The 26,740-nt window shown below is 39.1% G+C and overlaps 2 protein-coding genes across 9 annotated transcripts in view; one reads left to right on the top strand and one right to left on the bottom strand.

Annotated features, from left to right (window-relative positions):
• Positions 1–26,740, top strand: part of STRIP2 (striatin interacting protein 2) — a 55,057-nt gene that overhangs the window by 15,122 nt on the left and 13,195 nt on the right. For 3 of the 5 annotated variants that reach the window (XM_077128700.1, XM_077128784.1, XM_077128841.1), the window contains exons 13-20: positions 266–337; positions 4,000–4,074; positions 4,770–4,867; positions 5,330–5,456; positions 7,966–8,066; positions 11,249–11,315; positions 23,949–24,053; positions 24,947–25,151. In XM_077128700.1, the coding sequence (XP_076984815.1) occupies positions 266–337; positions 4,000–4,074; positions 4,770–4,867; positions 5,330–5,456; positions 7,966–8,066; positions 11,249–11,315; positions 23,949–24,053; positions 24,947–25,151 (850 nt within the window). Of the gene's footprint in view, positions 1–265; positions 338–3,999; positions 4,075–4,769; positions 4,868–5,329; positions 5,457–7,965; positions 8,067–11,248; positions 11,316–11,398; positions 11,430–11,662; positions 13,263–23,948; positions 24,054–24,946; positions 25,152–26,740 lie in introns of those variants that run through there. The other 2 variants (XR_013162735.1, XM_077128925.1) reach the window with 2 other exon arrangements.
• The window catches only part of LOC143657073 (uncharacterized), a 73,871-nt gene continuing 50,995 nt past the window's right edge, over positions 3,865–26,740 (bottom strand). For 2 of the 4 annotated variants that reach the window (XR_013162743.1, XR_013162766.1), the window contains 2 exons: positions 7,384–7,482; positions 3,865–4,408 (listed from right to left, as the gene is read on the bottom strand). The gene's annotated coding sequence lies outside the window, so the exon portion shown is untranslated. Of the gene's footprint in view, positions 4,409–4,854; positions 5,292–7,383; positions 7,483–26,740 lie in introns of those variants that run through there. The other 2 variants (XR_013162770.1, XR_013162759.1) reach the window with 2 other exon arrangements.

The raw sequence follows: 26,740 nt of genomic DNA on the forward strand, positions 1-26,740 counted from the left end.
TACTTGCTACTCTTCAACAAATATGGTAACATAGAATAAACATAAATACTTACTTTGTATAAAGCACTTTTCTTAGTGCTAATGATACAGAGGAGAGTAAGACTCCTGCCTTCACAGAATTCATGGTCTATTTGGAATGACAGACTTATAAGCAGTACATTTCCTTGTAATTGGGAGAAGTTAACCAAGAGCCTTATATACATGTGATGGAGGCAAATCTCTTGAAGCCCTCAGCTGTATATTGATGTCCTCTTATCTTCCCCAGCACAAGTATATCTCCATAGCGGATGTCCAAATCAAGAATGAGGAAGAGCTGGAGAAGTGCCCTATGTCTTTGGTGAGCCAAGGGGATCCTACACAGGAGGAAGGCAGAAGGCAGTCCATCTTCAGTGCTTCCACAGAGCATGTGTGCATGTATTCAATTATTAGGCTCTTACTGTGTGCCAGGCAAGATAGGGTCCCTACTGTCATGATTCATTAAAGTTGGGGAAGACATATACTAAATAAATAATTAAATAAACAAGAAGACTGTCAGAGAATGGTAAATATAATGAGAATATTTAGATAGGATGGTATAATAGAGGCATTAATAGATTACTTTGGACTGGTTTGTTAGGATAGACCTCTCAGAAGGTGACATTTAAGCTAAGAGTCAAGGTACAAGAAGGAGCCAGCCATAGGAACATCAGAACAAAGAGCATTCTGAGCAGAAGGAACAGCCTTAAAAAGGCAAGAGTGGGTACACAGGTGGTTCTATGGTAGAATGCTTGCCTTCCATGAGGGAGACCCAGGTTGGATTCCCAGACCATCCACGCCCCCCTCCGCCCCCCCAAAAAAGGCAAGAGCAAATTCAGAGTGCTAAAAGTAGTGAAAGAAGGCAAGTGTGGCCAGAGCCAGGGGTAAGGGATTGAGTTGTATCAGCAGATGAAGTTTGAGAGGTGGCCTGGGGCTGTAGGACCTACTAAGCAAAGACAGGTAGCTTGAGAAGTTGATTCACAGTATAAGGGGAAGCCTTTGAAGGATTTTGAGCAGGGCAGTAATATGATCTGTTTTTGTTTTGTTTTGTTTCATGATCTGTTTTATGTTTTTTAAAACCGCTGGCTTCTGTGTAAGGATTGGACCAGGAAATAGCAGAAATGGAGAGATGAGTTAGGAAGCTATTTAAAAAGTGCTGGGGGAAGATGATGGTGACTGGGGCCAGGGTGAAAATTGTGGAAATAGAGAAAAATAGAGGAATTTGAGATATATTTTGGAGGTAAAACTGACAAGACTTGCAGTTTGGATGTGGATAGAGTGGCAAAGAGAGATCAAGAATAAATACCATTTACCAAAGTGGAGAATGTGAAGAGTTCTCTTTGGTCATGCTAAGCTTTAGGTGCCCATTAGACATCCATGTGGAGATGCCAATAGTAAGATATATGGATATACCTGGAGGTTATTCTTATACATTTTATAGATATCCCCTTTTTAGTTTAAGGTATATTAGAGAGACTAGAGTGAACTGCCTGAAACTGTAGAGCTGTTTTCCAGTAGCCATGTTTCTTGAAGATAAAACTATAATGATATAGCTTTTGCAATGTGACTATGTGATTGTGAAAACCTTGTGTCTGCTGCTCCTTTTATCTACAATATTGACAGATGAGTAAAAAATATGGATTAAAAATAAGTAATAGAGGGAACAAATGTTAAAATAAATTGAGTAGATTGAACTACTAGTGAACAATGAAAGGGAGTGGTAAGGCGTATAGAGAAAAAATTAGGGGGAACAAAGGTTAAAATCTATTGAGTAGATGGAAATACTTGTAGTCAATGAGAGGGAGGGGTAAGGGGTATGGTATGTGAGTTTTCTTTTTATTTCTTTTTCTGGAGTGATGCAAATGTTCTAAAAAATGATCATGGTGGTGAATATACTACTATGTGATGATATTGTGAGCCATTGATTGTACACCATACGTGGAATGCTTGTATGTTAAGAATGTTCATGTTTGTATGCTGTTTCGGTTTGATAATACAAAATAAATTAAATTTAAAAAAAAAGATGTATGGTTTAGAGTTCTAGGTAGAGAACTGAGATAGAGAAAGAAAGTTGGGAGTCATCAATGTACAGGAAGTGTTAAAAGCCATGGAACTGGCTGAGATCACCCAGAAAGAGAGTAAAGATAGAGAAGAGGATAGAACCCAGGACAAATCCCTGGGATACATCAATAAGTTGAGGGTGGGATGAGTCAAGAAAAAAGCCAGAAAAAAACCAGTAAGAGAAAGCAGTGAGGTAGGAGGAAACCCAGGAAATTGTGATACAATAAAAGCTAAGAAAAGAAAGCATTTCAAGAAGGGCGTGATAACCTGTGTCAAATGCTGCTGATAGGTGGAGCATGATAAGAACAAATGCCTCTGGATTTGGCTACAGGAAGATATAACTAGTGACCTTAATAAGGGCAACCTGAAGGGAAGTGGTGGGGTCAGAAGCCTCACTGGAATGTGTTGAGAAAAAAGGAGGTAGAAAGAGTCAATATTGACAAACACAGAAGTTTTTGCGAAGAGAAGCATTGAAATGGGATGGTGGCTGAAGGAGAATATGAGGTCAAGAGAAAGACTTTTAAATTAGGAGATATTAGGTTATATTTCTGTCCTAAAAAAGATGATCCAGGAGAGGAGATCATTACAGGTTTGATGCACTTGACCAAGCAAAAGAGTATGGGATACTGAGCACAAGTGGAAAATTGGCCTTTAATGGAAGCTTGGGCAGTTCAGCCTTCATATCAAGAAGGAGGGCAGAGGAACAAAAACAAAAAAGAAGGTGGGCAGAGAATCTTTGGTAGATTTAGTGTTGAGAAGATGTACCTTTCTGATTGCTTCTGTATTTTTCCTTTTTTTTTTTTTTTTTTATGAATCAGGTGGCTAGACATTCAGGGAGGCAATAGGACTTAACTGTGTCTTGAAGAATGGATAGTATTTTGGAATATGCTGAGATGAAGGGAAACATCATCATTCTAAGAAAAGGACCAGTAGAAGCAGAAGAAAAACAGTTTTTGTCATGAAGTATGAGACACATCAGCAACATTGTCAAAGGGTTAAGGAGAGGGAAGAAAAGTGTAATGGCAAGATTACTAGGCTCTGCCAGATGCCCTTTTGTGACTTGTGTCCATTTAGCAGCAGCTGAGTTGTATGGGACAGAAGGGGCCTATTTATTCCTCCCTCTCTCAGAATCTCATGACGGTGACTGTTGCCTGTAATGGAAGAGCCTTGGGAGAGGAGCAACTGCATTAGCCAAGGATGACCGTGACCTAGCAGCCTCCTGAACACCCGAGGCCCTTGCTTCCCCACTCTGATAAAAGGCTAAATTAGGGTCATCAAAAGGACAAAAGTAGTCTTTGAGGACAATGAGGGAGCTGTCAGAAAGGAGGAAGGGCTATTGTAGGGACTAATAGGGGAGAAAATAGTTTCCACCTAAAGCCTTACCTGCAAATACTCCTTCCTGCTTTCCTAGGTCATAGACTACCCAATTCCCTTATTAACCTTCTCTTTTAAACCGCCTATCTCTCTTTCATGGCTTACAGAGCATTCCAGAATTCTTGGACAGCCTCAGCTTGACACCATGGGAAGTGCTTCTGTGGGTTTTCTGTTCCAGTGTCGCAGGCTTACCTACAGCCTAAATTGAGCCAATATGTATATAGGGTGGTCATTCTGTGTGTGTCCAACAAAGCAGTGTGTTGAGCCAACTCAAGGGCGGGCGTGCTGATTCCTCATGCAGCATATGACATGGAAAGAATACTGAATTGATTCCAGATAATGGGAAAACCAGAATCATAGATTGTCAGGACTGGAAGAACTAGCTATGCAGATCAACCCCTTTGATCCTGTTGGAAAATTGGCTTTTAATGGAAGCTTAGGTGGTTCAGCCTTCATATCAAGAAGGAGGGCAGGGGAAAAAAAACAAAACATTGTAGGGTTTGGTCAACTGGAAAATGGCCTGGGCAAACAGTGTATTTCTTGCCATAGGGGGAAGAGGTGGTACCAGAGACACCATGTGAAATCCTCTACCAGGGCATGCTGTATAGCCTCCCCCAGTACATGGTAAGGAGATGGCTGGACCAGAGCTGCCCTTCTCTGCTGTGAGAAACAGACAACTGAGAGTCATTTCAAGCTGAGCTCTCTGTCATTTGAACTCATCTCCTTAGAGCCTTCATCTCTTTGGCAAAGCTGATATATTCGAGTTTTTCTGAGCTTTCCTTGGGGCTCCTCCAAAGGGCTGTTCTCCCAAGTCTTTTTTGGGATGTGTAGAGAATAAGGTTGGATCCAAATAGATGCATTAGAGGCCCATTTCCTAGTTAAGTTGTAAGTTCCTTAGGCCCTCTCTGACTTGCGATGTTCTGTCATGTCTTAGTCACAGGTTGGAGTGGTGAGGATGCTGATAGACAGGATTAGAACAAGTAAAAAAGTGAGAAAAGTTGACTGTGGAGAGCTTGCTTATACCTCCCACCTTATTTCTAGATGTTGCCCCACCACCACCACCACCCTGCTCCTTCTATCCTCCCCCTTGGAAGAAGCAGTTTTGAAGCAGAACAACCTGTGGGCTTACTTCCAGCTCCTCTTCAGCCTCACAGGCAGGCCTCTCAGGCCTGGGCACCTATCTGTCTTTCTGGTTATTAAGGGGAGGACTTAGAAAAAGGCTTAAAAATGCTCTTCATAGTACTGTTGAGATGTGGAAGAATAACCTCCTTGCTGAATGGGATGGACAGGGATGAATTTTCTCATTTGCTACTTTCCAGATTGCTCTGCTTAAGATTCTACTGGCTGCAGCTCCTACTTCCAAGGCTAAGACAGACTCTATCAATATCCTGGCAGATGTCCTACCTGAGGAGATGCCGTGAGTGCTTCAACTGGGGCAGCTGCTGAATGCTAGCTCTCTTGTCTTCAGGGTCTTTCAAGTACCCATTCTATCTTGTTAACACTTAACAAGGGTTTTCCCCAAAGAGATCCCCTTCCCCATCCATAGCCCCTTTCTACCGCAGGGCTCTCTGATACCCTCTGTTTAACTTGGAACTAATGGTCTAGAGGTGACATCAGAGCCAGTGACTGGCTGCTCACATATGTGAAGTGGATAATACCAAGGGATAAGCTTGCCAAAGGAGAGAGAAACAAAGATAGAAGAGGAGTCTTTCTCCAGACTGGTTCATAAGTGAAAACTCTAGAGGTTTCCCTACCACGGAAGTTTCGGTTTCCCAAGTTCCTGACTCTCTTGTGTATATTGGGGTCTGACACAAAAACCTGGGCTCTTGTAGGTGCCCTGAGCCCCCCCTCTGACCTCACTCTTCTCTCCCCATTATAGCATCACTGTTCTCCAGAGTATGAAGCTGGGCATCGATGTGAACAGGCACAAAGAGATCATCGTGAAGAGTATTTCTGCCCTGCTCCTGCTGCTTCTCAAACACTTCAAACTGAACCATATCTACCAGGTAAGCAGCCAGAAGTGCTTTTTCATAGGTCGCAGGTGTCCTCCAGGGCCTGTCATCAAAGAATGCAGGGGTCCTTGTAATCAAGCTAAACATCTTTTCTTTGTCCTTTCTTAGGGAATCCAGCTACTGTTAAAAGAGCTTGGGGTGGAGGTACGGAGTAAGATGTGGGAAACTGTCCTAGTAAGGTGCAGATGTCTGTGTCCTTTTTACATTTTCCCAGGGTTGTGGATAAGGGGGAGCACTAGGCATCTCTAGCTACTTGAGAATATGTCTAACCAGCTTTGAAGCAATGGAAGATAGGATTTAAACATTTCACAGACATAAAAGGGGGGGAGGTGGGGGTAAGGGAAGCATTTTGAGCTCTGTCTGTGTGAAGCATTTTTCTATATATTTGAGATATAAATCTGAATAATGAGAAAAAAAATCTGAATAAGACACAGTTCTGGCTCTTTAGGGCCTTCAAGTTTTGTAAAGGATACAGTTGTGTGAATAGCCGATTACAGAGGGATAGGATCTCTGAGACAGGTAAGCATTAGGTGCTATGGAAACATCTAATTCAAAACTGGGAGGGAGAAGAGGTGACACCTAACTTGGGTCCTAAAGAAAAATATTAGTCAGTTATATGGGGATTGGCATGGAAGGGAGACACTTTAAGCAGAAAAAAAAATGTTAGCGTGTAAAAGTCAAGAGGGGAGTGAGCATAGTACTTTGAGAAACAATTACAGTTAAATTAAATGTTGTTCGTGTTTTGCCTGGGGTGGGGATGGCTCAGTGATACAGGAAGTAGAAGGGGACAGCAGAGAATAGATCATAAAACATATGACAGCTCACAAATAATTGAATACCTCTCATGTGCCAGGTACCCCATTAAACTTGTAGGGGCTCTCATTTAATTCTCACAACCCTATGAGGTAGGTCTTGTTTTATCCCTATTTTATAGATGAGAAAACTGAGGCTAAGAAAAGATTAAGGTAACTGCTTTCCCATGAAGGCATTGTTTGCCATGCTAAAGAGTTTGGACTTGGTCCTGTGTCCATTGCCAAGATATAGGGAAAAGATGGAGGCAGTTGAATGGACGCTTCCTGTCTGTGGTGAAAGCAAGGTAAGGAGAGGGAAGCTTCTCATTTCCACACAGAGGTTCTGCCCTGTTTTTCTCCTAAGAAGTCAAAATCAACCTTACTGGTGGAAGAGGATATCTTTAGCGTGCTGGGAGGCCCTTGCAGGGTCAGTGTCTGTGGCAGGTTTGATTATACAACCAGGGTATTTTTCAACTTTAGTATATTCAAAGACATCTTTGAGAGTATTAGGATGTCCTGAGTGCTCACACTTCTGCCAGTGTTTGCTAAGCAGCAGCAGGGCTGGGAAAGAACAGAGAACTGTGGATTGTGTTTTTGTCTACTTCTCCCTGTGGATAGTTTATGGATAGATAGTCAGACAGGTGGGTAGCTTGATAGGCTTCGTGAGTGTGTATCAATGTTGACAAATCCTAACAAGGCCACAGGCACGTCTGAAAGTGAAGAAGGTTTTGAAGCACTTGGTAGTGGATTTGTATGTATTGGCTACTTCAGCTGGGGTTTTGGAAAATAACTTGAGTCACCTTCCAGGAAGAAAATATTGAGTAGAAGAGAGAAGTAGTTGTGACAAAAGTTGACTCCCCACCTCAACTATACACCCAGTGGTTTGCTGCTATAGCTACTACTTGATGATCACCACAATTCTCTGCTTATTCTACCCAATTTCTATACTGTCCCACCATTCTGGCTTCTATGTCTCGAGACAACTGTGTCTGATATTTTGGTTAAGTATCATGGGTAAAATCCAAGGTGACAGCCCCTTGACACTGCCACCTGCCCTATTAAGTTTTCCTGAGCACAAGCCCATCTGGATTCAAGAGAGTAAAGTGGAGCCCCCATGTTCTGGTATTTACCCTATCAAAGACATCTTGGACTTATTTTCAATGCAGTCTCTGTTGGCTGAAGGGCTCTTCATTCATTTATTCACCAAGCAGTTACTGATATTCTAGTTTCTGGAAATAATGTGGAGAATGAGATGGACTCGAGTTGGAGCCCACATTCCAGTGGTTCATTTGGTTACTGTGCACTGTCCCACCCTGCGTGAGTGATGCCAGCTGTTGCTAGGAGTCAGCTGCATGTGTCCCTGCTTATCAATCACAGTTGAAACATTATAAACCAGAGATTCAGTATGGAAGACAACTCCCTCAGAGAGCCTTCCTATCCTCTTTGAGCTTAAGAACAATTCTAATAGCAATTCTTTCTGCTTATATTTTATCCCTTTGTTTAGGAACTTGCAACATACACACACTGCAGATATTCCCCTTCCCTGTAGGATAAGCTGGCTAAAGATGATTCTCCCCACTGCCCAGGCAGGAAACACAAATGGACAGTAGATATTCTTAGGAAACACCACAGACTCATACTTGCCTTTCTTTTTTCACATATATCTTCTCTCTTCCCTAAGTAACATTCAGCTCTTTTTTTTTTTAATTCAGTTTGAATATGTATCACAACATTTGGTGTTTGCCAACTGCATTCCCCTGATCCTGAAGTTCTTCAATCAAAATATCTTGTCCTACATCACTGCCAAAAACAGGTACGGACTCTGGGTGGGTTCAGTTTAAAAGGCTATTCTGAGGTGGTTGAGAAAAGTTTATCTTCTCTGAGCTTTTGGGTTTTCCTGATGTCCTCAGCCCCTCCTATCTTAGAATTATTACTATTAAATTTAATCTCCTCAAACTATTACCTGGCGGGGTATATAGTTTGGCCTCTTTTCAGAGATACTTGTATTTTAGGAGTTTTGAAATCTGAGAAGTGCCATGATTAAAAGAAATGAAGCTGCAATGATGATGTTGCAGCCCTTGGCAGAACAAGCCAGGAGATATTTCTTGTGAAACAGCCTGTCTGACCAGCCCTGATCTTAGTACAAATCATAAGTTGAGGCAATTACAAAATTATAGCATGTTATACAAAATTTGTAACTGAAGATAAATAATAGATCTTTACTGAGGTATATCAATTTGTAGTTTAAAAAAATAAAGTATTTTCACATCTATTATTTCATTTAATCTTCTCAGCAGTGCTAAGAAAGAAGTATTATAACAAGTTTTGTTCTCATTTTACTAAATAGGAAACAAATTCAGATAGATTCATGGAATTGCTCAAGGTAAGAAGGCAGTAGAAATAGGATCAGAACACAGGCTTCTCAGTGAATACAAATTGGCTTCCAGTCTTCCAGAAAAGAGGTAGTTGAAGTTGGGGTATAGCAGAGTAAACCCTGTTTTTTCAGTTTGCTACTTCCAGGGGAAATGGAAGCATGTTTAATTGGTAGAGTTTACCAGAATTGTTTTACCAGAGGCAAAGTTCCCAAAGTAGAAAAGGCCTAGTCTCATACTTGAAATGACTGCAGAGGGACTAGAAAATTTTGTCTTACCTGTCTGTCAGTACCTGCCTGAAATTCTACCTTGGAGAGGAAGCCTATTTAGTTAAAAAAAAAAAAAAAATCAACACACAACACTAAACCTGAAGTAATGAGACCTGGATTCCTGACCTGGATCTGCCATTTGCTAGTTATGTAATCTAAATAAGACATTTCATTTCTCTGAACCACAGTGTTTTCATCTTTAAAGTGGGAATTGTGATATTTACTCTATTTCATGGGACTTTTATAAGCATTGTTAAGATAAAAACATGTTGACAATACTTTACACACTTTTCTTGTTTGGGGAAGAAGCATCAGAGTATGGATTTTCTCCTAAATACTTAAAAACCTGTGCACTAGACCCCTTATAAATGGCACTTAAGACATGCTAGTTGGATTATCAGGGAAAATCACAGTGTAAGTTGAACAGGATGAGGGCCACAGCTGCGTGTGGGCACCTGTGTGTTTCAGTCGGCCCATTTAGTTATAAGTAAAGAAAACCACCTAGACCTGGCTTTTAAAAATGAGAAGATTGTTAAAAGGCAACAGATTTGTCATCTTGAGAAATCAAGGAAGAGGATGCAATCTGGGTCTTAGAATTGGTCTGTAGCCCTCCGCCACCATCTGTGCACACCAAGCCTCTGTACTTCTGCTCCAGTTTCCTCTCTTGATGACAAATAATATTGTCTGCTCCACAGAACACGTCATGATGCTGCCATCCTCAGAGATTGAATTGACTCTCAGGGTTAGAGGTCCTCCCCTGGATAAATCATCATTAGCTGGGGTGGAGTAAAGGAACAATGTACCCACTGCACCCTGAAAAGAATGGGTAGACTATTTAATGGGTGCCCATGAGGTTTCATTTAGAGTTGGAAGAGTGGTAGTGACAGACTACACTTTTTGCTAAGGTTGGTCTGGATTAGATTAGATGTTCCTATTAAGCACCATCTGTTTTTACTTTCAAATGATCCCTGAGAACTTGGGGCACCCACTGCAGTTTCATCATGGCTCTTACAACCTGGATATCCTGGATATTTTTAAATTTATTTTATGCCCTCTTAGACTAGAATTTAATTCATTAAAGGATTGGACCTAATCGATCTTTGATTTCCTATCCCCATTTCCTGATGCTCAACACCTACTTGGCTTTGGGGTCTTGTCAGTGGGAGGTGGGTAGATAAGTGTATGAGCCCACCAAGAGTTTTCATCCTAAAGGGGCAGTACAGAACTGGTCAGGAGAGTGAATCAAGATGACAAGCAACATTCTAAGTGGATCTACTACCCTCTGCCAAGATGACCCCTCTTCTCTCCAACCCTGGTTCCTCCAAGGTTATTCCTGTCTAGGTTTCTTGGACAAAGGTGAACATTCCTAGCCAAAGAATTTACTCCCTTTTGCTTAAATAGTTTTGACTCAAAATATAGAGACAGGTCTAAGAACCCCCTTTCCTCCCCATACTCCTCTCCATAGCCCTTGCTTGGCCAGCATCCTTCGTTCATTTCCCATTGTATTGGTTCCAATAGTTTAATGTTTAAAACCTCATGAAATGTTGTTAAAGGCATTACAAATTAGCTAGTCCAAACTCAATGTTGTACCAATGAAGAAGGGGGAAAAGGAAAGAAAGAGAACTATCATTTGTTGAATGGTCACATCCCTGTCATCATGTCATGCATTATTTCCACTCCTGACTCGTGCCTGTTTGTCTGGGTTCACCACAAAGCTTCCAGCTCCCTTGCAGTTACCCACTGTTTGTTTTGGGGGCAGGTTCTTTTACCATTCTTGTGGGCTGCTAGATTGACCGTGCTGCAGGGAGCTGCCCTTCTGTCTCAGGTTTCCCTTCATGAGTGGCTTCTGGGATCATTCCCAGAGCTCCTGACTTTCAGAAAGAGCGTATGAGAGATACAGGAGGGGACTTTGCTTCATCCTCATGTCCTCAGAATGATATGTAGCGCAATGGGTTTGGGCAGCATCTCTGAGAACACAATCAGATTTGCATACACACAAGTATGCACTTCCATGCAGAAATACAAATGCACACAGTATACCTATTCCTTTAAAGAAGGGAGGAGGGGAAAAAGAAGGAGAGCTAAATAGTAAGACAGCTCTGTTCTTTCTGCTGTGACTTTTGCATCTGTCCCATAGGGGTCAGCCTGAATGAGCTTTCGTTGATTTCTCTCATGATTGTCAGTAGAGGAGATGAGCTGGAGCCACCCAACACCGGAATGCTCATTTTCTGCTGAGGTCACTAAGCAATTTAAGTAATCGGGCCTGCTAGAGAGAAATAACTCCCACCATTAGCTGACACAACTGTTTCCTCCTGTTGACATTTACCTAAATACCTTATCTCTGTATTTTGCAGCATCTCCGTTCTGGATTACCCTTGCTGTACCATCCAGGATTTGCCAGAGCTTACTACCGAGAGTCTGGTAAGCAGATGGGGATTTGGTAGCCTTTGAAACTGCCAGGGTGGCAGAGGCTGACATTTTTTCTTTCATTTTTTTTTCTCCAGCTCAAAATGCCCTGGTTTGAGAGTCTCATTGGTAAGAGCTCAGAAGCAATGGGGATTTAAAGCTGCTGACCCAGTTGAGAAAGATTTAGAAAATCTGAGCATATCATTTTTCAGACAAGAGGAAAGGAAAATCATTAGGAGGAAAGGGAATTTAGAAAGATGATGGGACTGAAATCAGGTGTGGCTATCTAGGCTAAATGCCACAGCTAAATGCCATTGTTCTGGTCTGGTACAAACAATGATCTGTCTTTCTGCTTGTTACAGGCTTTACTTCTCATTTTCATGGAGGTTATATAACCCAGAAGTTTGTACTTCAGAGAACACCTTGCTCAGGTCTCCCTGAGAAAAAAATCAATATAGTTACAGAAGGATGACCCAAAAAGTTCCTCAGGGTTTTTCTGAATTCTGTGAAATTTACTGACCGACATCATATTGAAGGTCAGGTGTGTACTTCATCATGGGTTGCAACAGCTCCAATATAGCACAGCCTATTCCCTTGCCCTTTAACATTATAATTTCTATACCTGTTTCTGTATTTTGACGCAAACTCTTTGAAGAAAAAAATATTATCATCTTCATTTTCATATCCTCAGAGTTTAACACATGGTACATTATAGAAGATCATTAGTGCTAAATGATTGGATATAGTACCCATGGGTGTTACAACGATTTGTCAACTTTAATACCTGTGAAATGTTGAGTCAGAAAACTATATTATGCAAAAATAGGATGCTACCTTCTGTGGTGCAGGCTTTATAGAGCCATAGTATTCTTGGCTTGAGGGGACCAAAGGGTTCTCTTACTTCAAAGATGAGAAATTTGAGGGTCCAGTGGATGAAATGACTTGTTATAGTTCACTCCTTGTAAGTGTGGCAGACCCTGAATTAGACCCACATCCTGAGATACCAAGTGTAGTATCCTTTTTACCACCCAGGCAGAGATTCCCTCTTATTTAGATGTGATCTCAGCATCCAAGGAAGCTAGGAACTTCTTATTCCTGCAGAGAGAAGTAATAAGTTGTCTAACACTATTGATGTAGTGATCCTATCAATCTTTATTTTATAGATAAACTTAAAAAACTCAAGAACCATAACAGTTAAAAATAGTAGAGCTAGGCTAGAGGCATGCATCCCTACCATTCAGAATTGGAATAAGGAATAAAGTTTTTCCCAGAAACAATGTTAAATAGGTAGCATTAAAATTATTTGATAATAGGTGATGGTGATGGTTGCACAACATTGTGGATGTAATTAATGCCCCTGAAGTGCACACTTAAAAGTAAAGTGGCAAATTTTATGTTAATATATGCTACCACAATAATTTTTTTTAAAGAAGGAAAAATTCTATTATTAGTAGAGTGTTTCAGATTCTGTTCCTTGATACAATGTGTTTTCCATTCCCAATCCCAACCCCGTCAATTCCTATGTAAGAATTGGCAGGAGCTGTAGTTTCACATCTCGTCTAATTGATCTTTTGGAATATGAGATTTAATTATTGAAAATGTTATGCCTTCTAAGGCGACTTTATTATTTACCCAAGAGTAAGTGAAATATCTATCTAGTCTCCTTTCTGTAAAGCAGTAGTGGCACCTAGCGGTTTCATTTGGTAACCACAGATTTTTTTGTTTGAATTTTACAACATAAATGCTTCCTAAACTTCATGGGTATGTATAGGGTTTTTCTTTAAAGAACATTTTAGGTCTTTTTCCTGATTATAAAATCAATACATACTTATTGCAAGAAACTGGAGAGACATAAAACTATAGAGAAGAAAATTAAAATACCCATAATTATATCACCTAAATATAATCACTGTTAATTGGTACAATTACTGTGTATGTGTCTCTCTCTATTCATGTACATATATATATGTTCATGTATATAAAGTAATTGTGTACATATGTACATTATACATGCATATACATTATTGAACATAAGGATTATATATATAGATTGATATAAACATAGAAATATTCCAATATTCATGGTATTATTTTAGTAAACATTTCTTGAAAGCCTAATTTGTAATGGCTACACATAATATTCCTTGAAGTGCAATCACTGGGTCAGTGTAGTCTTGATTCATATTGCCTCGGTTTTGTATATTTGAACTGAGTTCACTATAACTTCATTTGGAATTCCAGCTGTGCAGCATGAGAAAGGCAAAGTTATTGACACATTAATTTCTGAAGTCTTCCCATTTTGTCAAAATGTTTGGCTTTAGAATAGGCTATCCTCACACATGTACTAAGCAGTTCCCCAATCCGTCTGATGTAGGAATTACAATTTCATGATCCCCAAATTTCTATATTCTAATCCGGTTTACTAAACTAGAAAAAAATTAAAATTAAATCCCAAACATAAATGATGGACGGTAAATATATGATTGTGTAGGAGTAGGTGTCGTCTCTGTAAGGAGGTTATTGGAGGAGGCATCTGGGTAGTTGTTCAGAGCAGTGGTAGGTAGAAGGAGCATCAGACACAAGGTTTTCACAATCACACAGTCACAGGCAATAAAGTTCTTAACATGGTATGGCAAACCTGAAGCCCAGAAGCAAGGAAATAGACTAATTTGTAGTACAGAAAAGGCAGGCAGACCTGACTTTGAGACCTGGCTTTTGCCACTTATGGCTATATGTTATCTTTCTTTTTTTTAATTTATAATTTTTATTTTGCCTTTATGTTAATTACTAATGAATAAAGGGATGTCATTGTTTTATATTTTCCTGTCTTGTCTGTTTTATGATGCTTGAATACCTTTTTCCTTTTTTCAAAATTAATTTTTTATTGTGATACATATATAACATAAAATTTGCCATTTTAACTGTTTTTAAGTCTACAGTTCAGTGGCATTAATTACATTTATAATTACACAACTTAAAAACAAAAAAATACTTTTTCATCACCCATAACAGAAACTCTGTACCTATTAAGCAATAACTCCCCATCCTCCCTCCCTCCAGCTCTTAGTAACCTCTAAATTACTTTTTGTCTCTGTGAATTTGCTTCTTTTACATGTTTCATGTGGTTAGAATCATACATTATTTAACCTTTGGTGTCTGGTTTACTTCACTCAGCATAATGTTTTCAAGATTCATCAATATATTGATATTATGAATTACTGATTATATATGTTGATGTTTTATTTGGTTTCTTAATTTTTTAATTAATAAATAAATTTTAAAAATTCATCAATATTTAGGATATAAAAGAACTTCATTTCTTTTTATGGCTGATAATATTCCACTGTATGGGTATGCCACATTTTATTTATCCATATATCCGTCAGTGGATACTTGGATTCTTTCTGCCTTTTGCCTCTTGTGCGTAAGACTGCTATGAACATTTAGAACAGCTAAGGTAATATAGTTTCACTTTCTCATTGCAGAGCTGATTTGTAATCTGAAAGTAATAATACTCATTTGGAACTTTAATGAACCACTCAGAAGATTTGAAATTATTAGACTTAAAACTTAACAGTACTAATTTAAAGAATCTGACTATTGGATGACAATCCTCAGTCAGATGCTCCACTTTAAAGCAGGAAAACTCAGTTTTGTTTGTTTTGTTTTGTTTCCCCCTGGCAACTGTTATCTTGTCCTGGTTTGAAAGTAAGAATTACAGTAGGACATAAGGGGGAACTTCTCCACCAGTAAGCCTTCCAGAAGCTCAGAAAGCAGGGGGTCAAACGAAATAGTCACTCAGGACACCTTCTGTGTCCAGGATTTTAGAAATACAACTGGCTAGCAAATATTAAATAAAGACAGAATCTTAAAATTCAGTGAGCACTAGAGATCTAGGTTCAAGCCCTGCTTGGGTACTTCTCATGTGACCTTGGGCCCTTTCCCTTCTATAGGCCTGTGTTTTTATGCCTGTGGATGACAGAATTGGAATAGAACAGCTGGCTCTCTTCTAGTGCTCAGATTCTAGCCAACCTGAATTCCTCAATTCAAATGGAAGAAACACCCTGTTCCTTTTTCAGTCTTCTGAGTTAATTATCCACATAATTGGCATAAGCCTGGGTTTTAGATGTGGCTTGGCTTCATTCAGCTGGGCTACACAGGGATCTTTGAGAACAGAGCCCTCACTGTGTCCTGGAGATGTTCTGAAAGGATATGATCCCTGAACTGAATTTTCAGATCTAACATTTGCATTTCAAATAAATATTTGTGAGAATGGAACATAGGAGAATGTTTTCTTTTTTTAACTATAGATGGAAAGTGGGAGTGAAAGTCTCAGTTTGGTTAGTGTGAAGTACAAGGAACCAGCAGCTGCGTGCTGCTGTTCACAAAGCATCTCCCCACAGAGGTTCCCGTCTGAATCCTACCAAAAAGAGAGAGGGAGTGACTTGACATAAATTGATAAAGACAAAAAGAAAAATAAAAACCCTGAAGTCTGGGAAATCTGAAAAGGTGCCTGTGGAGCAGAAAGCCTACTGGGAAAATGATTATCTCTTGGGTTGGAATAAGGCAGAAAGTTGTAGCAGTGCCCCATGTAGAGCCTGCTGCTGGAAGCAGAGAAGACAAAACAAGTCTGGGCTTGACTCTCCTGGGCACTGACTCAGTGAGAACTATAGAGCAGCCTGTACATTTTCAGTGCCAGCTCCAGGCTGCACCTGGTGATATAAGACGCAGGGAGAGTTACAGTTGTCTGAGTAGGCATTATCAGAATGAAGGAGAGCAAAGCCCAGGGCAGCTGAGGTTGTATTCAGGAAAGGCAAATGGGCCGCCTTTCCTGGGGCTCGAGACTGAGTTCTGAGGAAGGGGGCAGCTAGAGTCAGATTGCCCCCACTGAAAACTTCACTTTTAAACTATTTAGAAGATTTACTAGTTCAACTTTTTATAGGAAGCAGAGGGGATATGACTTGCCTAAGATCACAGAGTCAGGGCCAAAGCCATAATCCAGTTGGCCTGGTGCCTAGACCAACGCTTCTAGAAGGCTTATGTCTCCAATCTCATGTTATTCTTTGAGGTGCTGAAGGATGCACAGCTTTTTATGCTGCTCTCATGTTAGAAACCAGGAAAAAGGAAACTCACAGTGAAATTATACTTACCTGTCCCATGTTCTGTGTCTCCCTTGCTCCTTACAAAAGAAAAAAAAATTTTTTTAAGTCTGTCTCCTCTGTTAACCACACAAGATGGAACCTCTACGAAACCTGATGTGTTTGGGTCAAGCCAGACTAGTTGAAGCATTAGGATAGAAGTTTCCCTCAGAAGTAGACAGATGATTCCCTTGGGACTAGTTCTAAATACAGTACTGGTCATTTACTACAGAAAAAAGAATACAATTTCTAAATATTATTTCTAAAATTTTTCCTTGAAACTTTTTTTTTAGTTTTTTTTTATTAATTAAAAAAAATTAACTAACACAACATTTAGAAATCATTCCATTCTACATATGCAATCAGTAATTCTTAATATCATCACATAGATGTATGATCATCATTTCTTAGTACATATGCATCGATCTAGAAAAAAATAGCAAGACAACAGAAAAAGAAATAAAATGATAATACAGAGAAAAAATAAAAATAAAAAATTCAAAAATATATAAGAAAAAAAAACTATAGCTCAGATGCAGCTTCATTCAGTGTTTTAACATAATTACATTATGATTAGGTAGTATTGTGCTGTCCATTTTTTTTTTTTTTTTAGAAATCATACCATTCTACATATGCAATCAGTAATTCTTAACATCATCACATAGATGCATGATCATCGTTTCTTAGTACATTTGCATCGGTTTAGAAGAACTAGCAATATAACCGAAAAAGATATAGAATGTTAATATAGAGAAAAAAAATAAAAGTAATAATAGTAAGAACAAAACAAAACAAAACAAAAACCTATAGCTCGGATGCAGCTTCATTCAGTGTTTTAACATGATTACTTTACAATTAGGTATTATTGTGCTGTCCATTTTTGAATTTTTGTATCTAGTCCTATTGCACAGTCTGTATCCCATCAGCTCCAATTACCCATTATCTTACCCTGTTTCTAACTCCTGCTGAACTCTGTTACCAATGACATATTCCAAGTTTATTCTCGAGTGTCGATTCACATCATTGGGACCATACAGTATTTGTCTTTTAGTTTTTGGCTAGACTCACTCAGCATAATGTTCTCTAGGTCCATCCATGTTATTACATGCTTCATAAGTTTATCCTGCCTTAAAGCTGCATAATATTCCATCGTATGTATATACCACAGTTTGTTTAGCCACTCGTCTGTTGATGGACATTTTGGCTGTTTCCATCTCTTTGCAATTGTAAATAACACTGCTATAAACATTGGTGTGCAAATATCCGTTTGAGTTTTTGCCCTTAATTCCTTTGAGTAGATTCCCAGCAATGGTATTGCTGGGTCGTATGGCAATTCTATATTCAGTTTCTTGAGGAACCGCCAAACTGCCTTCCACAGTGGTTGCACCATTTGACATTCCCACCAACAGTGGATAAGTGTGCCTCTTTCTCCGCATCCTCTCCAGCACTTGTCACTTTCTGTTTTGTTGATAATGGCCATTCTGGTGGGTGTGAGATGATATCTCATTGTGGTTTTGATTTGCATTTCTCTAATGGCCAGGGACATTGAGCATCTCTTCATGTGCCTTTTGGCCATTTGTATTTCCTCCTCTGAGAGGTGTCTGTTCAAGTCTTTTTCCCATTTTGTAATTGGGTTGGCTGTCTTTTTGTTGTTGAGTTGAACAATCTCATTATAAATTCTGGATACTAGACCTTTATCTGATATGTCGTTTCCAAATATTGATTCCCATTGTGTAGACTGTCTTTCTACTTTCTTGATGAAGTTCTTTGATGCACAAAAGTGTTTAATTTTGAGGAGTTCCCATTTATTTATTTCCTTCTTCAGTGCTCTTGCTTTAGGTTTAAGGTCCATAAAACTGCCTCCAATTGTAAGATTCATAAGATATCTCCCTACATTTTCCTCTAACTGTTTTATGGTCTTAGACCTAATGTTTAGATCTTTGATCCATTTTGAGTTAACTTTTGTGTAGGGTGTGAGATATGCGTCTTCTTTCATTCTTTTGCATTTGGATATCCAGTTCTCTAGGCATCATTTATTGAAGAGACTGTTCTGTCCCAGGTGAGTTGGCTTGACTGCCTTATCAAAGATTAAATGTCCATAGATGAGAGGGTCTATATCTGAGCACTCTATTCGATTCCATTGGTCGATATATCTATCTTTATGCCAATACCATGCTGTTTTGACCACTGTGGCTTCATAATATGCTTTAAAGTCAGGCAGTGCAAGACCTCCAGCTTCGGTTTTTTTCCTCAAGATGTTTTTAGCAATTCGGGGCACCCTGCCCTTCCAGATAAATTTGCTTATTGGTTTTTCTATTTCTGAAAAATAAGTTGTTGGGATTTTGATTGGTATTGCATTGAATCTGTAAATCAATTTAGGTAGGATTGACATCTTAACTATATTTAGTCTTCCAATCCATGAACACGGTATGCCCTTCCATCTATTTAGGTCTTCTGTGATTTCTTTGAACAGTTTTTTGTAGTTTTCTTTATATAGGTTTTTTGTCTCTTTAGTTAAATTTATTCCTAGGTATTTTATTCTTTTAGTTGCAATTGTAAATGGGATTCGTTTCTTGATTTCCCCCTCCGCTTGTTCATTGCTAGTGTATAGAAATGCTACAGATTTTTGAATGTTGATCTTGTAACCTGCTACTTTACTGTACTCATTTATTAGCTCTAGTAGTTTTGTTGTGGAATTTTCCAGGTTTTCGACGTATAGTATCATATCGTCTGCAAACAGTGATAGTTTTACTTCTTCCTTTCCTATTTTGATGCCTTGTATTTCTTTTTCTTGTCTAATTGCTCTGGCTAGAACTTCCACCATGATGTTGAATAACAGTGGTGATAGTGGACATCCTTGTCTTGTTCCTGATCTTAGGGGGGAAAGTTTTCAATTTTTCCCCATTGAGGATGATATTAGCTGTGGGTTTTTCATATATTCCCTCTATCATTTTAAGGAAGTTCCCTTGTATTCCTATCCTTTGAAGTGTTTTCAACAGGAAAGGATGTTGAATCTTGTCAAATGCCTTCTCTGCATCAATTGAGATGATCATGTGATTTTTCTGCTTTGGTTTGTTGATATGGTGTATTACATTAATTGATTTTCTTATGTTGAACCATCCTTGCATACCTGGGATGAATCCTACTTGGTCATGATGTATAATTCTTTTAATGTGTTGTTGGATACGATTTGCTAGAATTTTATTGAGGATTTTTGCATCTATATTCATTAGAGAGATTGGCCTGTAGTTTTCTTTTTTTGTAATATCTTTGCCTGGTTTTGGTATGAGGGTGATGTTGGCTTCATAGAATGAATTAGGTAGTTTTCCCTCCGCTTCGGTTTTTTTGAAGAGTTTGAGGAGAGTTGGTACTAATTCTTTCTGGAATGTTTGATAGAATTCACATGTGAAGCCGTCTGGTCCTGGACTTTTCTTTTTGGGAAGCTTTTGAATGACTGATTCAATTTCTTTACTTGTGATTGGTTTGTTGAGGTCATCTATTTCTTCTTGAGTCAAAGTTGGTTGTTCATGTCTTTCCAGGAACCCGTCTATTTCCTCAAAATTGTTGTATTTATTAGAGTAAAGTTGTTCATAGTATCCTGTTATTACCTCCTTTATTTCTGTGAGGTCAGTAGTTATGTCTCCTCTTCCATTTCTGATCCTATTTATTTGCATCCTCTCTCTTCTTCTTTTTGTCAATCTTGCTAAGGGCCCATCAATCTTATTGATTTTCTCATAGAACCAACTTCTGGCCTTATTGATTTTCTCTATTGTTTTCATGTTTTCAATTTCATTTATTTCTGCTCTAATCTTTGTTATTTCTTTCCTTTTGCTTGCTTTGGGATTAGTTTGCTGTTCTTTCTCCAGTTCTTCCAAATGGATAGATAATTCCTGAATTTTTGCCTTTTCTTCTTTTCTGATATAGGCATTTAGGGCAATAAATTTCCCTCTTAGCACTGCCTTTGCTGCGTCCCATAAGTTTTGATATGTTGTGTTTTCATTTTCATTCGCCTCGAGGTATTTGCTAATTTCTCTAGCAATTTCTTCTTTGACCCACTCGTTGTTTAGGAGTGTGTTGTTGAGCCTCCACGTATTTGTGAATTTTCTGGCACTGTGCCTATTATTGATTTCCAACTTCATTCCTTTATGATCCGAGAAAGTGTTGTGTATGATTTCAATGTTTTTAAATTTGTTAAGACTTGCTTTGTGACCCAGCATATGGTCTATCTTTGAGAATGATCCATGAACACTTGAGAAAAAGGTGTATCCTGCTGTTGTGGGATGTAATGTCCTATAAATGTCTGTTAAGTCTAGCTCATTTATAGTAATATTCAGATTCTCTATTTCTTTATTGATCCTCTGTCTAGATGTTCTGTCCATTGATGAGAGTGGTGAATTGAAGTCTCCAACTATTATGGTATATGAGTCTATTTCCCTTTTCAGTGTTTGCAGTGTATTCCTCACGTATTTTGGGGCATTCTGGTTCGGTGCCTAGATATTTATGATTGTTATGTCTTCTTGTTTAATTGTTCCTTTTATTAGTATATAGTGTCCTTCTTTGTCTCTTTTAACTGCTTTACATTTGAAGTCTAATTTGTTGGATATTAGTGTAGCCACTCCTGCTCTTTTCTGGTTGTTATTTTCATGAAATATCTTTTCCCAACCTTTCACTTTCAACCTATGTTTATCTTTGGGTCTAAGATGTGTTTCCTGTAGACAGCATATAGAAGGATCCTGTTTTTTAATCCATTCTGCCAATCTATGTCTTTTGATTGGGGAATTCAGTCCATTGACATTTAGTGTTATTACTGTTTGGATAATATTTTCCTCTAACATTTTGCCTTTTGTTATCTGACTTTCCTTCTTTCTACACTCTTCTCCATACCTCTCTCTTCTGTCTTTTTGTATCTGACTCTAGTGCTCCCTTTAGTATTTCTTGCAGAGCTGGTCTCTTGGTCACAAATTCTCTCAGTGACTTTTTGTCTGAGAATGTTTTAATTTCTCCCTCATTTTTGAAGGATAATTTTCCTGGATATAGGAGTCTTGGTTGGCAGTTTTTCTCTTTTAGTAATTTAAATATATCATCCCACTGTCTCCTAGCTTCCATGGTTTCTGCTGAGAAATCTACACATAGTCTTATTGGGTTTCCCTTGTATGTGATGGATTGTTTTTCTCTTGCTGCTTTCAAGATCCTCTCTTTCTCTTTGACCTCTGACATTCTAACTAGTAAGTGTCTTGGAGAACGCCTATTTGGGTCTATTCTCTTTGGGGTGCGCTGCACTTCTTGGATCTGTAATTTTAGGTCTTTCATAAGAGTTGGGAAATTTTCAGTGATAATTTCTTCCATTAGTTTTTCTCCTCCTTTTCCCTTCTCTTCTCCTTCTGGGACACCCACAACACGTATATTTGTGCGGTTCATATTGTCCTTGAGTTCCCTGATCCCCTGTTCAAATTTTTCCATTCTTTTCCCGGTAGTTTCTGTTTCTTTTTGGAATTCAGATGTTCCATCCTCCAAATCACTAATTGTAGCTTCTGTCTCTTTAGATCTACCATTGTAGGTATCCATTGTTTTTTCCATCTTTTCTACTTTATCCTTCACTTCCATAAGTTCTGTGATTTGTTTTTTCAGTTTTTCTATTTCTTCTTTATGTTCAGCCCATGTCCTCTTCATGTCCTCCCTCAATTTATCAATTTCATTTTTGAAGAGGTTTTCAATTTCTGTTCGTATATTCAGCATTAGTTGTCTCAGCTCTTGTATCTCATTTGAACTATTGGTTTGTTCCTTTGACTGGGCCATATTCTCAAGCTTCTGAGCATGGACAATTATCTTCTGCTGCTGGCGTCTGGGCATTTAGTCAGATTTCCCTGGGTGTCGGACCCAACAAGGTTGTAAGATTTTTCTGTGAAATCTCTGGGTTCTGTTTTTCTTATCCTGCCCAGTAGGTGGCGCTCGTGGCACACGTTTGTCTGTGGGTCCCACCAGTAAAAGGTGCTGTGGGTCCTTTAACTTTGGAAAACTCTCGCCGTCTGGGAGGTTCGCTAGGCGAAGCGGCTTGGAAGAGTGCCAGCCGGCCCGGGGTCCGAATGCGGGGAGGGTCGCTGGCCGCCACAGCCCGGGAAAGCGCCCGTCCAAATTTCCTAGTCGGCCCGGTGGCGGGAGGGCACCAGCCGCAGCAGCCCGCCCGGGAGAGTGCACGTTCCCGGGGAGTCACGGGTTTGGAAGGGTCCCCACCCCCGTCACCATTCTCCGCGGCCTGGGGATTTCCGATCCAATTCTCTCAGTTGGTCCGGGGGGCCGCGCGTGGTGTGGGCGCCAGCCGCCGTGGTTTGAGGGGACCGCCTGTCCAATTCTCCCAGCCGGCCCGGGAAGGGGGAAGGGAGTAACTCCGGCCGCTTGCCGCCCCGCCCGGTGAAGCCCGCACCCCTCGGCGATCTCACCAGAGCACGTTCTCTCAGCCAGCCAGCCATTCCAGGATGGGGTACGCTGTCTTTTTTATCTCTGTCGTGGCTTTGGGAGCTGTTCTGTATCATTTCTACTCCCCTAGTAGCTGTCCTGGAGAGAAACTAAGATCCGCGCGTCTTACTAAGCCGCCATCTTCTCCGGCTTCCCTGAAACTTTTTGACCCTTGGTCTTACTTATTTCTTAGGAGAGCCTAATACACTAAAAAATCTTGGATGTTCATTCCACAATATATATCTTGCTTACATCAAATTTATTGGAGCGGTGGGGGTATCTCCATTGACCAGACAGAGGGTTCACATCTCCACATGCCTCCTACTCCCATATTCTTTTGTCACACTGTAGACGTAAGGAATTTCCAAGATGCTAGTTTGGGCATCCTGCTTACTAACCATATAGCTCTGGCACCATTATATATTTGTAGGCCCCCAAATTACTTAAGTACTCTTATTTTTGCCCCTGAAAATGTTTCTATGAGTAGATCTCTGGTTCACAAGCTATCACAAGCTATCAAGAAACATACAAGAGAAATATCTGGTTAGAATGAACCATCTGCCATTTTTCCTTCTATGCTGGAGAATTAAGCACTTTACTGCCAGGTGGTTTAATGAAGGAGAGTGGGGGTTGATAAAAAATCTCAGCCATGATGAATATCATCTATCCAACATGGTATGAAGTATACCAGAATGAGACCTAACTCTTAACAATTACAAACATAGTTTATATAGGTGCAAAGAGTAAAATTCTATTATCTTTTTCAGATCCTAAGGTAGAAACCTCCAAAAAAAAACCATGCTTGAACTAAAGTTCCTGTGTTCATGCCTCATCTAACCAGTACTACCCTAGGTACAGACTCTTCCAGGATTGATAGCTGAGTGTGTTTTCTGATGAAAGATAGTCTATGCTTCAAGACCTCGAATTGTGTGCGGAGGATGGTGAGATAGCATTTCATGCCATAAGGTCTCTCTCCACTGATCAACAGTGACTTCCAAGCTTCTATGGGAATGAAAGCCTTTGGGTACTGAGATAATGATGTGTTGCCTTATTATAGGAAGCTGGAGACAACAACCAGTTCTGCTGGAGGAACCTATTTTCCTGTATTAACCTTCTAAGACTACTCAATAAACTGACCAAATGGAAGCATTCCAGGACTATGGTAAGTGGAGCTTTGGGTAATGGAGTTGTCTACCTGACTGAATTTTTTTTAATCATTAGTGAATATTTGTAGACTGCCTGCTTTGCAAGCTCTATAAATAGATACTGAATGCTTTATAAGATTTAGCACCTCTTAATTCTGGGCACTTACCCTCTACGAGAGGACTGCTTACCAATCCACTTGTTTTCATAGAGCTAAGAATGGATCTTCCTTCAGGGCAGCTTTGGTAGAGAAGTTAGCATTGTTATTTGAATTAAAGTCGCATATTCCAAATGATGCAAGACTAAGAATGTTCATTGTGGCATTGTTTGTAATAAAGAAAAATTGGAAACAACCTAAATACCCATTAATACAGGACCCACTGGCTCAACAAAATATGGTAAATGCTTACAGTAGAATGTGATGCAACCATCAAAAAATGAGATAGTTTCCATGCTTACATGGAATAATTTTCAAGATATATTGTTAAATAAAGAGCAAGATATAAAACAACGTGACAGGATATGTGCTTGGCTATAATTTGTGTTTTTTGTTTTTAAAGTTAATATATGCATAGAATATATATGGAAGATACACAAGAAACTGGTAACAGTGGAAATGGGACATGCGACTGATGATATATGTCATATATATGATAACAAGTATATATGTTACCTGATATACTTTGAATATCAGAAACTTTGAATTGTGAAATATAAATGGGGTGGTTCCTCTATGTTCTTGAAGACTAAATCTAATTAGATTACCACAGTTTACCAAAAGCTCCCAGGGGATCCTGAGGCCAGCCAGGTTTGGGAGCTCCTGGCTTAATTTGTCTGTGAGTTTGAAATTCCAATAAACATTATATGCTTTATCTGCCTTTCTTCCCCTCTATTCCTTCTGTCAATGGGCAGATGCTGGTGGTGTTTAAATCTGCTCCAATCTTAAAGCGGGCCCTCAAGGTCAAGCAGGCCATGCTTCAACTCTATGTCCTGAAACTACTAAAGATACAGACCAAATACCTGGGGCGCCAGTGGAGGAAAAGCAACATGAAGACCATGTCGGCGATTTACCAGAAAGTGCGGCACCGCATGAACGACGACTGGGCTTACGGGAACGGTGAGTGTTCTCAGAGTGCTTGCCTCCCTCCAGGAGTTGCCCAGGGTTTAAACAACTAAATGAATGTTTTACTCAACTCTGTTAGCATGAATTGTTATATACTTTGGATGAGAAAACAAGTGATTATAGATCAGGTGCTAATACAAGAAATGTAAGGCAGTGCCCCCAAATTCTAGTGTGTTCTCTTTTATGTAAACTCATTATATGAAAATCCATTTTATAAAATGAGTAAATTGATGGATAATTATCTGCTTTCTAAAACGTTCCTTTAAGTAACAGGATTCTCCTAAAGATTTTTCTTTAACACTTATTTTGAAGTAACTTCAAACTTACAGGAAAGTTGCAAAAATAACGCAAAAACAACATGTTATATAAAACTCTAATGTATCCCTCTCCCAGATACCCAAATATTACAACTTTTAGTGTTTTGTAACAATTATTATATCATTCTGTCTATCTGTCTGTCTTTCTGTTATTTAAAGTTGTGAGAGTAGGTTGCATATACCATGAATGTCTATCATGAACACTTATACTTCATGGTGCGTTTCCTGAGAACAAAGGCATTTGCTATGTAACTAACTGAAGTACAGCTATCAAGTTCAATTTAGTATTAATATAAAGCATATAGTCTATATTCCAGTTTTTTCAGTTGTCCCAAAAATGTCCTGTTTTTTTAAAAATTTGGGTTCAAAGATTTTTTTTTAATTTTTATTTTAGTAACATTTATACAACTTAAAAATTTCCCCTTTTAGCCACATATATTTGAGTGGTATTAATTACATTCACACTGTTGTACTGTCATCACCAGCATCCATTACCAAAACTTTTCTATCACCCCCAACAGAAATTCTGTACTAATTAACTTTAATTCCCTATCCCCTATCCCCTCCCCAACCCCTGGTAACCTGTATTCTAGTTTCTGACTCTGAATTTCCTATATTCTAAAGTATTTCCAATCAGTGAGATCATACAACATTTGTCCTTTTGTGTCTGGCTTATTTCACTCAGTATGAGGTCTCCAAGGTTTATCCATGCGGTTGCATGTTATGAACTCTGTTCCTTTTCACAGCTCCATAATATTGCATTGTATGTATAACCACATGTTGTTTATCCATTCATCTGTTGATGAACCCTTGAGTTACTTCCATCTTTTGACCATTGTGAATAATACCACTATGAGTGTCAGTGTGCAAATGTTTGTTCCAATCCCTGCTATCAGTTCTCTTGAGTATATACTTAGAAGTGGGATTGCTGGATCATATAGGATTTCTATATTTAACTTTCTGAGGAACTGCCAAACTGTTTTCCGGCTGTGCCATTTTATACTCTTACCAGCAATGAATGAGTGTTCCTGTTTCTCTACATTCTTACTTGTTATTACTGTTTTCATTTTCTTAATAACAGTTTTTCTGATGTGAAATGGTATCCCATTGTGGCTTTAATTTGCATTTCCCTAATGGCTAATGTTCAGCATCTTTTCAAGTGCTTTTTGACCATTTGTATGTATTCTTTGGAGAAATCTTTATTCAAATTGTTGCTCATTTTTCAATTAGGTCGTTTGTCTTTTTGTTAAGTTGTAGGATTTCTTT

The sequence above is a fragment of the Tamandua tetradactyla genome, chromosome 1 (assembly GCF_023851605.1).
Source record: "Tamandua tetradactyla isolate mTamTet1 chromosome 1, mTamTet1.pri, whole genome shotgun sequence".
NCBI lineage: Eukaryota > Metazoa > Chordata > Mammalia > Pilosa > Myrmecophagidae > Tamandua > Tamandua tetradactyla.